We start from the raw sequence: 16,232 nt of genomic DNA on the forward strand, positions 1-16,232 counted from the left end.
AATAAATTTTCCTATCGATTTCCAAGTGTTTACCTCTTAATAAACATTCTAACATTGTGTTTTCGCTGTTTTTTTGGCTGTTTATAGCTTGGAACATAATTCGTTATGCTTTTACAAAAACATTGTCGCCAATGCGAAGGGTTTGTAAAATGAAATAATTGCCTAATAAAGGTTTGCCATATTACACAAATTCTTTAGAGCTATTTGTATTGCTACGTATGAACAGGACAAAATTTACTTGAGCCGAGCCGCGAATTATGGGTAAGTCGTGGCTCGGTTAGGGAAAAATTTCTCCTGTTTGTACGCACTCTTATAATGACAAACTTACTATGAATTGGCGTTGTTTTTTTGGTCCTCTTGTTTTTATAAAAACTTTGTACAATTTTCTACGATAATGTAACTATCCACTTAGATTGTATCTACCACCTTCTTTTGTACTCTTGTTAGTATCTATTATTATGTAGGTATAATATTTATGTATGAAAGCTTTGTACAAGTGGATCAATTATTAATCTGACCCTGTCAATGAATTATTGAACGTATGCCGAGGAATATCTGATAAATACTGGATATTAATTATGTACTAACGTATATTAATCGTAGTTTTATTATGTAAAATGATTGAGTTTTTAGATGCATTCTTATTTTTATAGTAAATTACACGTCTAGCGGACGGACGTGTACCCGGCGTCGCTCGGGGTTATCAATGGTTTAGAGTAAAGTGTGAATTCTAATGTACAGTGGGTGGCCAAATTATTATACTCAAAACTATTTCTTTGTATTTTGTCAGTTTGTTATGAAATAACAAACAATATATACTAGTATATATTGTTTTAATACTAGTAAGTGTATTTAGGAATAAAAATTAAACATGTGTAGATAAGTTGAATAGTCTATTAAAAGAGAAATACACATTATTCAGTATTTGGTTACTCCGCCTTTAGCTTCTATGACGGCTTGAACGCGGCGTGGCATGCTTTCAATGCAGGCAGAGGCGGATTTGCAGTCTTGGCCGCCTTAGGCCCCAGACCATGTAGCCGCCCCTTTTTCAGTACCCATCATATTGACCAGGAGTATCCAAACTTTTCAGTAAATTCCTAGGGTCAAAACCGTTTTAATTTTCCTGCCATTATCATTCATGGTTCATGGGGTGAGATTTGTCCAGGTCTTGGCGGCGGATACGTCTGCCCACCTGCTGCGTGGCGGGCCGGATCGAGAGAGACTGGGTGAGGGAGGCCTTTTGACCTTTCCAGCCGGACTATCTTGACCCATCGCCTTGCACCGCAGTTGGAGGGATGTATTCATACGTATGTCACTCCTGGACACACTAATCCCCAGATTCCTACCCACCCCTCATACATTTTCCTTTTCAGAACTTCCTATCCTTCCCTTCCTTAAAAAGACCCTCCACACAGCATCACCTAAGATGACATAGGTCGTGAGGGAAAATATTTTCCTCAAAGCCTCCTGTGTGGAATTAATGTAAAAAAATACGCTTGCTAAATTCGCTAGTTCAATTACTGTATAATTGTCGATTGCCGCAGGCCGGATTGATGACATTGGCGGACCGTTGTTTGGAGACCCCTGATATAGACTATAGACTACATAATGAATTTATTTATTGACAACTTTTATCGAAATCGATTCAGAAATTTATTTAACTATAATAGCTGCTAGTTTGTAAAACTTTCTAAGGTTTCAAGGATTTGAATAAAACATTAAAACAGTTTTAGGTTTAATTTTTTTAACTAGTTTCAGATTTATTCTCATACAATAATATATAAGTGTTTCACAGTTACAATTAGGGTTGCCAGATACGGGCTGGATAAAAGTTATTATTAAGTCTCCAAACAAATAAAAGAAATCAGAACCTCTTTTAAATAAAAATCAACTTAAGGTACATATTCGAATATAATAACTAAACTTAAAATACAAATTAAAACGTTGGTAAAAAAATTTACGTAAAGCATTATCTAACATTAAAAAAAAACTGTACTCAAAACAAAAATCTGGCAGTTACAATTCTCGTCTGCACTTAAGTGCAGCAAAATCATTAATTAGATCTTCGCAATCAAATTTCCTTAAAAAATCTGCTTCTATGTTAAGCAAAGCAAGATTGTTCAGCCTTTGCTCCGCCATTGTTGTGCGTAAATAATTTTTTACACGTCGTAAACAAGAAAATGATCGTTCTCCAAAACAGTTACTGGCGGGAGTACACACACACATTCGAAGAGCAATATCCACGTTTTTTATAAATGGTTTGAAGATCTTCAGTTCGTAACCATTTTAACAAACTGACAGCATTGTTTCGATCCTTATTTTTCACACTGCAGTGAGCACGAAAATGGAGACATTCTTCTGAAAAATGGGCTTCTAAATCACTAGAATAAATCATTTGCAATGATTTTGCCTTTTCTTCGACTTCAGACGGGCTTAGTTTTGTCAATTGAGTAATAAAATTAAATTTATTATAAAGTGATTTGTAAGCACCCAGTCGTTTTTTTAGTTCTGCTGATAAGGAATCGATTATTACAAAAAAAGTAGCGATTCTGAAATTGGGACGGAGCATGATAGGTGTGGCGAGGGCGGATGCGGGGCGTGGGGGCGCGCTGTGTGCTGTGTGTAAACACGCTCTTGCATATCGCTATTTCGTACTTAGAATATTTAGGTACTTAAGAAGTAATTTCTTGTTATCATCTGTGACTTTTTTGTCACGATTGGCCGCCCCTAATATCTGGCCGCCCTAGGCCCGGGCCTACATAGGCCTAAGGGCAAATCCGCCTCTGAATGCATGATATGGCTACTTCTTGGAGTTTCGGAGTATTGTGCCATACTCTAATGATATTCTCAATCAGTTCTCTTTTGTTTGTTATAATTTTATCCCTTGACATTTCAGTTTTCAGGACTGCCCACACATTTTCTATAGGATTCAAGTCGGGCGAGTTTCCAGGCCAGTTCAGGGTATTAATCTGTTTGTTTTTTAGGTATTCTGTGATAGATTTGGCTTTATGACAGGGAGCAGAGTCTTACATGAATATAAAATTCCTATTAGGGAACCATTCCGATACCTGTGGGATCAGTTTTTCCTCCAGAACTTTCTTATACTGATCCTGACGCATAGTTCCTTGGACGATGTACAGCCTTCCAGTTCCTTTACTGCTGATGACGGACCATATCATCACTGAAGCAGGATGCTTTACACGTTCCACAATGCAGTCTTCATTGAATTTTTCATGCGTCTTTCGCCGAACAAACTCAGTTTTATCTTGGAGAATCTGTATTGACGACTCGTCCGAGAAACAAACCTGCAAGAAATTGTTTTTGTATAAATGTGTAAAAAACGATACTCTAAGCATGTGTATTCTTGTATTAGGGTTATTCAAACCTTGCTCCAGTCTTCCTGTGTCCAGTGTCGATGCTCCTTGGCCCAGGCCAGACGTTTGGCCTTCATGGCAGGAGTGAGTTTTGGTTTTTTTAGTGGCCGACAACATTTCAGTCCCATTTCTACAAATCTTCGCCTGAGAGTCCGCTCTGATATTTGTACTCCATTATCATTAAGAATTTGTGGTAAAGGTTACGAATTCCGCTTCACTCTTAATACGCAATATTTCACTTTCAAATAAATAGATTTAGCTTTATTAATTCAAAACATGATTTATTATGTCGGGGGAGACGGAAATATACGCACTTTTAATTTTAATTTCGTTTATTAAGTCACTTACGCGATATGTCACACGAGATTTCAAAGAAACAAAATAATGTGACATTTGCCGGAAATACCACAACTAGTTATTTACCTAGCCAGTGCGCGGGTTAGGTACAGTACCTACCTACGAACTAATTCAGTTAAAGAAAATAAATTCTTGAATATATTAAATTAATATATTTATATAACCTAACCTAATCTAACTGTGATTTTCTATAGCAAAAAAAATGCCCCTTTAATAACGCCTGCTCGCGTCCCCTTTAGAGTTACATCCCAGTTTTCAAATAGTATGTGGGCTACGCTAGGTTTGTATAGACTTGTTTGTGATTTAATTTTAATACCTATTTTCCATGTTCTAACCTAACCTAACCTAAACTACCTAAACGGAATACGTTTAATCACATTTTATTCTATTTGTTTCTTATTCGGGTTATTTTATTTAATTATATGTTGATTATTTGTTATAAATAATACATTGACTTACATATTAATATGGATTAATTATACACGATGATATTATTTATTTTATATGGCAATACTATTTTTTTTTTAGTTGGCAGCAGTGTCTATGAAATATTTTGTGGGTATGAATTACGATATTATGAATATAATCCAACTCTTGATATGAATATAGTCGCTTTCGGCGTCGCCGCATACTAATTGACATATCGCGTAAGTGACTTAATAAACGAAATTAAAATTAAAAGTGCGTATATTTCCGTCTCCCCCGACATAATAAATCATGTTTTGAATTAATAAAGCTAAATCCATTTATTTGAAAGTGAAATATTGCGTATTAAGAGTGAGGCGGAATAGGAGAAAATTAATGAATTTGTTTTATGACGAGCCGTGGCTTTCGACGGTTTTCAAGTGTAATGCGACGTATTTCTCGCTCAGTTCGAGGTGTTGTAATGCGTTTTCGCCCGCATTTACCGACTCGATCCTCCTTGATCGGTATTTCGGCGTCCACTTTTTGCTTGATATTACGCACACTGGACTGTGATACATCACACAAATCAGCAATTTGACAATGCCGTAACATTGTCGAAATCTGTGCTTTTTTCCTTGGTGTGAGGTCAGCACACTTCCCCATATCTGTTAATAAACATTTTTAGGTTAGGTCGGTTGACAACCAATAAAAAAACAAAAAAAAAAACAAAAACTAACTAAAACATGATCACAATGTATTGATCGAGTACTAGAATAATTCTAAATGTAAAAAAATCGAACACTTACTGAATAATAAGTCGATAACACTGAAGACAAGATTTTTTTCGAAGACTTCTCACAAGCCAGCACAGTAAAATTTTCGACATGTACTGATACTAGCAGCCGCCATTTTGATAAAAAAAAACATTTATGTGTTGCCACACTGATGAAAGTGTTGCCAGATATAGTGGCTAATCATTAAATTGAAAAACCATAACATTTTTCCAATAATAAATTAATTATAGCCACCACTTTCACAGATAGCGACGTTTTTTTGTTTGAGTATAATAATTTGGCCACCCACTGTACCTGAAACTGGGTCTATTTTTAAGGTTGATAAAAAAAATTTATAAAGAATAAGAATATGTTTCCTTTTTATAATTTTTGATTCACTTGATCGTGCTACGCCTTCATCGGGCGTCCCCGACTTTTTCCACCATTCACTACTGTATAACACATTATTACTATTAAAAAACTACATTATATCGACTTTTTTTCGACTCCGTATCTCATTCCAATGCAGAGATAATGCGAAGTCTTCCCCGGGCGTCCCCGACTTCTACCATTTAAACCCCTATCTAAACACTCCTGGCAATAATAAGAACGAACTTTGAAATTTTCAGCGATATCGGTCCAGTAGTTTTCGAGTCAATGGGACAAACAAACAATCATTTTTTTTTTCATTTATATTCTTGACATTATTTAAGTAACATCAGATGCAAATGTTATTAAAAACTGTGTCATTAAAGACGATGATGCAATCAATGAAGTCTATGGCAATTTATTTGTCGTTAAGTAATCAGAATTAATTAATCCGAGGATGACATAAGTTTCTCTTTGGGAAATATACTATTTAAAATGTTTATTTTTCGGAATAACTTTATTGAGTAAAACCTCAAATTGTAATATTTAAATATTGAAGACAATATTAGTGATTTCTAAACGAAAATCTGAAACAGAAAAATCAGAAAAGGAAACGGTCACATCTGGGACTCGAAAACAGGACCCTTATAAATGTGTTCAAAATACACAAAACATCTTCATTTGTCGCGGATAATATCCAAACAACGGAATTACTAACTGAACGTTGGTAATCGACCGGTTATTAGCCGAGAGGACAAATGCGTCGGGTCCTACGAGTCATATGATTCTTGAGAATCAAATACTCATGTGTCATGATAAAATGTGGTCTACGCGATGAACGAAGAAAGGGATCCAAGAAGAATGTATGCCTTGGAAGTTGAAAGTAGAAGTCGAGGACGCCCGTAAACTTTTTTTAATTCTTTACAATATTTTTTTCCTCCTTATAGTTTTCCGGTACACTAGAATTCACAACTCAAAACCTTACTCCGCACCAATCACAACCCCGAGTAAAGCCGGGTACACGTCAACACGTCAGATAGTTGGCTACAAAAAGCACTAACACAAGGTTTTGACACCCACCAAAATCTACAAAAAACTACATAATTCCAGAATCTAAATGAGCTTTTACCAGTAGCTGTGTTGTCATAAAAAATATAGACAAATTTACTATTTTTTGCTTGGTACCTAATAAATAATTTACATCTTAGCAAAGCTTATTTTATTTTGAATTTTTTGTTTATTTTGTACCATGGTATCCACAATGCGCGACGCCACTAACTGCAAAAATATCATTGTCAACCTTTAAAAAACAATACATTTATGTGCTGTTATTTCGAATTTCATTTATTTATTTATTATTTGTATAAATATAGTTATTTTTATAATAGGAAGTCCCACAAAGCTGTCACGTAATGTTTGATAACATGTGAATATATTATACACGGTGTCCGGAAACTCGTAGTACAAGCGGGAAACTGGAGAATCTACACCACATGGGGAACCCAAAAAAACATAAAGTTTTTTGATTTAAGCATTTTCAAAAAAAAAAAAAACCAAAAAAAAATATTTTTCGGCTATTTTAGGGTTAAAGTTTTTTCTGGTGTTTAGGGTTGAATAACAGATGTTTTAACCCTGCAGAGCAGAAATATTTTATGATTACACCGGGTTAAATGAAGGGTGATTTCAAAATAATGCTTCAAATCCGAGTTTCTTCATTTGTTTTACTTTCAAATAGTTTTAATTAGTTGGGTACTTTGATCTTCAGTAATAATTTATAAGAATTTGATTAAAAAAAAAAAAAAAATCAACTTCAAACTCGATTTACTCGATAACGAAAGCTCAAATAAAAAAAATATATACCACAAAATCGACTCCAAATGTGATGTAGATTCACCAGTTTCCCGCTTGTACTACGAGTTTCCGGACACCCAGTATATTATTGTTGTTTTGACATATAAAAAAATAATAAAACATCTCAGATTACCAAGGGATAAAAATTACACCCCTAGACTTATAAATTTTATTTCATTGGTCATATGATAACGTTTGATACTTGATAACCTCGGTTCTACAACTCGTTCTTGGGTTCAACAGATCGGATGTGGAAAAAATACACATCTAAATCCACACATCATCCCCAAAGATGATATTTTAAAATATTTTTCCTGTGTGGAGTTAATTAAAAAAAATTATTCGCCGGCATGACCCGAATTCGTTGACATAGGATGACGCATTTCCATTGAAGTAATCACATCTGAATTGGAGTTTTAGTAGACTTTGATTGGACGAAGTATGAAATGATAAATAAACTCTAAGCTCAATTATTATTATTCTCTCCTCTTTAGTTTGGCCACATTATGTTGAATAATAATAAAATTATATCTCGATTAGTAAACTTTAATTCTACAAATCTAGTTTTGTTCGAAGTTCGAAAAATATTATTTTTGACAGAATACCATTTTTTGGATTTAGAGTGGTATGACTTGAAAAACAATCATTAGAGAAAAAACAGTATTTTATTAGAAAATTACTAGGCATTATTGTGGTGAGTCACTTCCCGAAAAACTTATTTTTGAGAAATTCATGTAAGACCGTCAAAGGAGCCAAATTTTCCAAGATGATGGCGTTTCATTGAGATCATGAAATATATATATTTTTAATTTAAAAAACTATCGAAATACTATAACAATTTGATTACTTAGCTGTTAGCTTCTTGTGCCAGAGTGCCAATATTGAAAATACGTGAATTTTGTTGAAAAACAAAGTTTTTTTTGTATGAAATCTACGAAAATGTAATAACTGACAGCTCCGTTGATGATTTAAACTAGAGATTTATAATTATTTTTTTTATTTCCTTTATTTTTATTCAACCATTCGGCCAGTATTCGGTATTAGGCTTATTAATATTCGGCATTCGACCGAATACTGTCTACTCTATTCGGCCGAATACTGAATACCTAATAATGAAAATAAAATAACATTTCAATCAAAAGGTGTCTATTTTATATGAAAAATTTTTGATTACGTTATTTGATATTTAAAATCAATCAAAGGCAATAAACCAGTTTTTCTGCGTTGCTGGAAGCAGACGTTTTCGTTTTTCTTCATATATACTCGTATATAGATACTACTGCAAGGTGATTTCATTAGGTTTGGATATTGTTTTGCGTTTGCAGAACACCAGTTGTAAGGGTTTGCCTTACGATCGAGACGAGCATTTTTCAAATAAAATCTATGTTATTTGAAATCACACATTTCTCCATCCCCTCAGTTTGCTTATTGGCAAGAGCGATAATATTAGGCCTATTTATCTCCTATTTAAACTACTGACTTTGTATTTATTGTTATCTTGTATTTTTTTATCTACGGTTGCAATGTATACATTTCAAACAAAGCCTCATCTACACAAACCTGAAAAGGGGATTCCTATTAGAAAATACGTAAATTTCAATATGGCAACAAACGATAGTTCTAGGAAAACTTATAAAACCTATATTTACAGAATAATAATTTATTGTTAAACATTCTTATATTTACTATGATTGATAACGATTTTAGTGTTTTTAAAGTCAAGTTGTGTTACATGCACTGATGAGATTGGAATTCAAGCAGCAAAATAATGTTCATATGATAATATAATAATAAAACTAATATTTTACCACTCGTCAAATTGATATGGTGAATTGTGAAATTGTGATGTACAGTAATAATTTCATTTATAATTACGGTTTCTAGTAGGAAATCTATTTATTTCATTGACGAGTATTTAAATGAATAAAGAACGTTTCTGTGTCCTGTGGCGGGCGGGCGGCGTGGATTTGATTTGTATACAAATCTACAATTTTATTCCGAGATTGATGAAATTTTGCACACTCGGCCTTCAAAATAAGAGGTGCAAAGCCCGCAATTTAGCTAGTTGTACATAAATATTGTTATTTCTACTAAAACTAAAAATTGGTCTAGAATATTTCAGTTTCGTGTTTTGCAATTTGTTTTATCATACATTCCACCCTTCCTCTTCTCCCCCTCCTCTCCTTAACGCTCCCTTCTTCCTTATAACATGGGGGACACGATTATGGGAGCCATAGTCGGACTGGCAGTTGGGACTCTTTTGCGGTATTTGCATTAAAAAAGATCAATTAAAGTAACGATCCCAAACAATAACCAATTTACAATTGTATGTTAGAAAATAATAAAATAATTTAATTAATCTGTTTTGTTTACCATTGAAACGAGGCAGTTCACTAGTACGAGTATTTTCCTACTTATCTGATACTTTGCCCGTTTCAGTCAATTATTTCTTGCAGTGGTATTCTAACACCGGATCTTAAATATTTATTCTGTTAATGTTATTATACTCTAAACATCAATAAGCAGATAAATTTGATTAAATCATTTTTGTGTAAATACAAAAACTAAAGTACAAAGTCAAAAACCAAAGGTTTGAATGTTATGAGTTATGATGCTTTACTTGTGTAATTGCGTACATTATGAAGTCAGATTCGCGACCTCGTATTATTTACGTTGTTTTTTTTTCAACTTATAATTATAATGGTAATAATATTGCATGAAAATTTTCAGCAAACCGGTGCGAAACTTCAAAATAACAAAAAAAAATCAAAAAAATAAGTCTGTAGCTAAATGCCTTTTAAGTTTAAAAGGGTTAAAAGAATGATGAATGAAAATTATAACCAACCATATGCCTGATTCAGGTTTGTTCTAAACAATCCAAATCTTAACTATGAAGCAGAAAATCTGCTTGTGTGTCTCACTGAATCTTTTTTTCATCTTCTCATACAACTTTGATAATAAATTTTAGAACTGTGAAGTACGAGTATCACTGTAAATAAAACAAGGCGTTCATACGAGTCTTTTTCAACGAGAAAAGAAGATTTCATCAAATCAGGATTGAAACTCGAACCGAGCCCCGTATAACAAGTAACTACTAGAATTTATAAAAATTAAGGTTTAAGTTTATAAATTATAGGTTGTCTAGAGCTTAATTAATTAATCTCCAGCAAAACCGTTGAGTTTATAATCATAATTTTCAAAGGAAAACAAATATATATATCACTAGCAAAGATAGTACTAATACCTGAATGCTCACAGTCATTAATTTGAGCCCATGAATAATATTGTTCATACTTCTTGTTGATGTACATATGTACAATGGCGGAAAAGTCAATAGAAAAAAAGAAACATCAAGAAGAGCACGTGGCAGAACTTGTGACTATTTACGAATGGACTTTGTTTACGTCTACGTTAATAATCACATTTTCCTTCTACGAGTAAGGCTACAATCGTACATTACAGGACTTGTCTATCTTGTTACATTTCTGTCAGTTTTTACCATTTATTTATATTTTCATTATTTATTATTTGTGATTCCCCGCTCGGGTACATAATGTGCTTAGTTAACTCAGTTGACTAAATTACTCTGAATTAAGTAACAGGTTTCTTTCAACTAAATAATATCTTCCGTCAAGGCATAACTTTAATATTCTTTTGGAGAGCTAAATAAACAAGAATAGTCTATAACAAAATCCCGAAGGAAGTTACTGAGATTGAGAAGATGGTTAAGTTTAAAGAGGAATTGAGAAAACATTATTTTCCTCAAATTCTAAAGTTTTTTGTGACATATAATACGTACTTACATAAAAAATTTAAAGATCCCTTTTTGCCAATTACTGTATTTTTTATATTTTCTTAAACTATTAGCACACACGACGATGTGAGCTAACATAAGATTAATAAATAAATAAATTCTGAATTTCTGAACAGTAAATTTGCTAAGCTTTGGTATATTGGGCAAACGTAATTATTTTCAGCCCATGTAATTTCCCAAATAAGCTAAAAGAATTCAGAACATCAGTTCAAATTCTAAAAGTTTCACATTTTTCAATAAATTCAGAAAAATAATCTTAAGAAGAAGTTAAGTTAAATCTATTTTAGAAGTTAGTCTGGCTAACCGGACAAAACAATACAAATACAGACATTAAGAAATTACCAATTATATTGTTGGACAAAATATTTCTTTGTCTTCTTGCCAAGACAGCCAAATGAAAATAATTTTGAAAGGAACTCTTTTTCTATTTAAAAAAAAATATCAAGTCTCATAAGTCACCCTAAATAATAATAACAGTCACCAGAAGTTTCTTAGGTAAATAATACATATGTGAATCTTTCTGATGTGAATAAGTGCGTCCTAGCTGTCTTGTGTGAGGTGAACCAATCATGCTCTGTTGTAATTTATTATTCCTATAATTCGTTTTACAATATCAGAAATCTAAAATGCGTGCAATGCTACAAATCATAAAATTCTTAGTATTGTGTTAAATTGCTCGATACATCTATGTTTATCGTTCGGGGAATGCCGTGTTGCAATAAATATCAAACCTACCAATAAAGATTAAAATGTGCTTATCTAAGACATTAATTATTGTTCGTGACTCGTGTTTGTTTCAAAAACGTACTTTTCCACTCTGTGTATTTCTTTAGTAATTCTTAAACTCAGTAACAAATTGATAAAATTTGCAACGCAACAATATTACCCGAATTTACTGATTAAAACCTAAAACACATTTTTTTGGGTATTTACTCCAACTGAGTTGAATTAAAACAATGTACCTACCTACGAAGCAAAGATTGTTTGGAAAATGACAAGCCTCTTTCCAAAAATAATGGTAATGTATGGACAGAGAAGTATATACTCAATGCTCCATTGGACTGATCATACCAATTTGTTAAGGCGAAGCTTAATGCTAAATCACTATTTTGATTAATCTTTATAACGAATTGGTGTACATTATGAATACCAAAAAATATGCTTTAGATAATTTGAAGGTTTTCTTATCATTTTGCTTGAGTAGAACACAAATAAAAAATAAATTACTTAATAAAAATATAAATGTAATCTACTAAAAAAATATTTTTTCAAGAACTTTTAAAAAATACGACATTATAGCTAAGATTATCTGTGACAGTTTCACTTGATTAACTTTTTTACTTTCTTATAAAATTATTTACAAAATAAATTTAAAAAAAAACAGTTTTGTGCTTGAAATTGAACGTTTTAGACTCCATTTTTCAAGTGATTTTAATGCCAATTACCTACAATATAACATTTTTGGCTTGTAGCTTCCTCTTAAGTCTCAACCCTACATCTTACCTATGCCTACTTCCAGCAGATGTCTATACTCATCGAGGGCAAATGTGTACTGTGTTAAAAATGAAAATGACAGCTGCATAAAAACTCATACATAAAAACTCAAGTATCTCCCGGGAGACGAAAAACTGATGAGTGGATTAGAAAGATAAGTAAAACGAAGGTAGTTGGTATTACTGTCACAAACTATTATTACCGTCACGTGGAATTGTGCTGAGCTTCTTGTACGGCTAGTGGATGAACTTTTGAATTCAACTAGCTTTTCATGAAGTATGGTTTGGGAAGAGAAACTGATGAGATGTCAGATGTGCGAGATCTTCCGACTACAAATGGATGAAAGACATCAAGAAACGACACAACTTGTTGACGAAGGTTGAGGAAACAGATCTCAAAAATAATAATATAAACATAGGATGATTGACGCCTGTGCAAAATACATATAACTGAAGACAGAAGGAAAATATAATCAGAGAATGTGACAAGAAAAATGCGCACTACACAAAGGTGGGAATACCTGTAAGTATGTTGATTGACCGGTACCGTTTTAATGTTTGCTTGTTTTTTTTACAATTTACATGATGATTTAGTTCATTGTATTCAATGATTATAAAATAATGTTGCTCTATGGTTCGTGTTTGTCATAACATCATTGCGAAACAAAGCCGGGTATGAATAGAGGATAAATATTTTCATTATCTAACACATTCTTCAATTTCAAATGTTTTCATTAATAATTATTATAATCAGCTATAATATAGTATATTTGGATTTATGAACGTGTCATTGATAAATAATATGGATCGATTATAATCTTTCACCAAGAATAATTGATCTACATCTGAGTAATTAATTTTTAAATGTGATCCGTTGTGTATGATTCCTTGATTGATTATTTTATTTTTTACTTTTGTTTTTATATAACATTAAAATATCCGCCAGCTCGTGGAGTATAATAATAAGACGTTAAAACATTAAAAAAAATATTTAGCAAACTCAATCGACCGTTTTGGGGTGGAATTCATTGTAGAATTTTAAATTTAATTTTCCATTCTTCAAGTTTAAAATACTTCAAAATCATTATTATTTACTGAACACATCATCACAATAGTATCATAAAACCGGTCTTTTTAGGTCCATGTAAAAACCATACATTTAATCAGTCATATAGATCCCATTGAAAGGGGAATCACTGATGAGTCACACTTTTATAAATGTTCATTTTTCGGGGTTATGAATGGGTTGGAGTAAATTTTTGAGGTTATGAATTCTAGCGAGTATTTTTTTCACTTGATCGTGCCATGGTTTCTTCGGGCGTCCTAAACTTTTTTGTCATTCACGTCCACGTCATAATTCTCCCTACACCCATTTTTTCATTCATCACACACGCCACATTTTACCACATGTAAGTATTCGATTCATTTGGCGTCTCCGACTTTTTATACCATTCACAACTGTATACCATATTGTTACTGTTAAAAACTACGTTATATCGACTTTAATTCGACTATGTATCTCATTTCAATGCAGAGATAATGCGTTAAGTCTTCCTCAGGCGTCTCCGACTTTTGTAGCATCCAAACCACTCTCTAAATACCCCTGACACCTGAGATTAAACAATTAAACTTTTAGGGAAATCGGTCCAGTAGTTTTTGAGTCTAAAGGCACACACATACGGACATTTCATTTTATTTATATAGAAAACATTGTAAGTATATAGTTTACTAAATAGTGGAAGCGAGTAGTCTATAGTAGAGTGGATGTGACTTAAATTGTCGAAGTTACCTTCCATTCCTATCTCGAAAGCGCCTAAAGACATACTTGCGTTGGTTCCAAGTGCACCCCACCCCTCGTGTACTTAGGCGAATGATTTGTTATCTAGGTACTGACACATTGATGACAGATTGAGGAGTGAACTGATTAAAAAATGAATAGAAACATTTTGCTATTGAAATTCTTTGCGTAAATTTTTATGACGGGTTGTTTCAGAGAATTTGAACAATTCAACAAATTTCACAGTTAATTTTCAGAAATCAGGTCAAATTTCGAGGACTGTGAAAGTTCTATTCAAGTTCTGTTATTATTTCAGTTCTGTGAAGCATCTGGCCCATGTTGATATAAAAACAAATCTTCAACTTTCACAGAACTTGAAAATTAACTATGAAATTTTATGAACAGTTCGAATATTCTGAAACAACCCGCCCTTTTTAGTCTTTCATGGTTTTTTTTTCTTCAATTTATAACAGTTCTGCTTTAGATTTTCAGTGTTTTAAATTGTTCAGTTTTTAACATTACTTTAGTCTTATCTTACTTAATTGTTTCGTGCTTTATAAACTTATGTATCCGTGCACAACCTTCGCACTTCTTTATCATTCTAAAAAATGTGCGGATTAAAAAATATGAGTTTTTAAAACTCAAAATTTTCTTGCTGAAGCTCAAAAGAGATTTTGGAAGACTATCGAGAAGAAGTTAAAGATATCTCCAGGAGTGATTAGTTAAGTTTTGTCATGAATCCATGACTGTACAGCCGTTAGCTTAAAGCTGTACCGTGCTTTGTCCCATCTGCCTGAAGATGTATTTATAAATAATAATTGGCACCAGAAGTATGGCCGCTGTACACTGTGCCCACTTCTGTGACGTAAGGAGGGCCAAGCCCGGCCCGCTTGCGTATCGGACTCTGCTGGCTACAGGCTATGTCAAGATGTTGGATTACATCTGAATACCCCAGAGATAACACATTATTATTTGTTAATATTAGAGGAATTTCCACTATCGGCTCCTTGCTCAAAACATCCGTATTAATATTTAACAACAAAACATTCTAAATTTTGATGCAGTCTAAATGATGACAAGTCTTGCATTGATAGAGGATCATAATATTGAATATCTTAGACAAAACAAACTGCTTCGATAAATGAGATATTTCTTGGAAAACCTGTAATGAAGACGTAATAAGTACTATCCATGTAAATTATAAAATAATATGAATATTTACATAATAGATCTTGCGTCACTAGCTAAAGCCAAAGTAAAGTGAACAGTCAGCAATGATTCGCTTTTAAAAGGAAAATTAATTCAATTCAATGACAAATAATATTATTTTGTTGAAATTATTATCACAACCTAAATAGGTAAACAGTTAAATAGAGGTGATAATAATTATTGATAGTAAAATGAATTAGTTGTGTAAAATACATAGTATCACGGAATAAGCATTAAATTAATAAGGAATGCTCACCTCATCGATAATATCCTCATCCATGTTGAGTACTGACTTGTTGCAGGAACACTGAACTCCGGGAAATACTAAATTAGCACTATGGTATTGTTCGGGTGGCGAGTCGCTTAAATACGGCAATTTCCTTACCCGCAGATAACCAAGAATTGCACGGATTAAAGGTGTACTTTATCGCGGTGATTACAACTCGTCGTTTATTTCTTCGCGAGATATAATATGTAATATCTAGTACGCGGGCCTCATCAACAGAGAACACAGGTACGGTCACGCGAATGACACTGATTACATGACTATTGAAGAGGTTTCCGTCGCTGGCCCAATGGGCGGCACACCGCTTTATTTCAATCACACGATATAATAATAGTCCATATATTATTATACGGTACGCTGCCCAGGGCCGTATCTAGGCCTAAGCAATGTAGGCACTACATTTAAGGGGCATTTTTATATACATAATATTAAATATATTTTGAATTCTTTGAAAAGCATTTAATTTCATAAATGGAGTTCTACGAATTAAACACAAAAACAATAAATAAAATACTTTAAAAAGC

At 33.0% G+C, this 16,232-nt stretch overlaps 1 protein-coding gene across 1 annotated transcript in view; it reads right to left on the reverse strand.

Moving 5' to 3' along the window:
• The window catches only part of Hex-A (Hexokinase A), a 75,006-nt gene extending 59,035 nt beyond the window's left edge, over positions 1-15,971 (reverse strand). The window contains exon 1 of the mRNA XM_089637486.1: positions 15,679-15,971. Within this exon, the coding sequence (XP_089493612.1) occupies positions 15,679-15,702 (24 nt within the window). The 5' untranslated portion in view covers positions 15,703-15,971. The remainder of the gene's footprint in view (positions 1-15,678) is intronic.
• Positions 15,972-16,232: the final 261 nt, after the last annotated feature.

This window comes from Hesperophylax consimilis, chromosome 11 (genome assembly GCF_061612785.1).
Source record: "Hesperophylax consimilis isolate HC1 chromosome 11, BYU_Hcon_1.0, whole genome shotgun sequence".
Classification (NCBI taxonomy): Eukaryota; Metazoa; Arthropoda; class Insecta; order Trichoptera; family Limnephilidae; genus Hesperophylax; species Hesperophylax consimilis.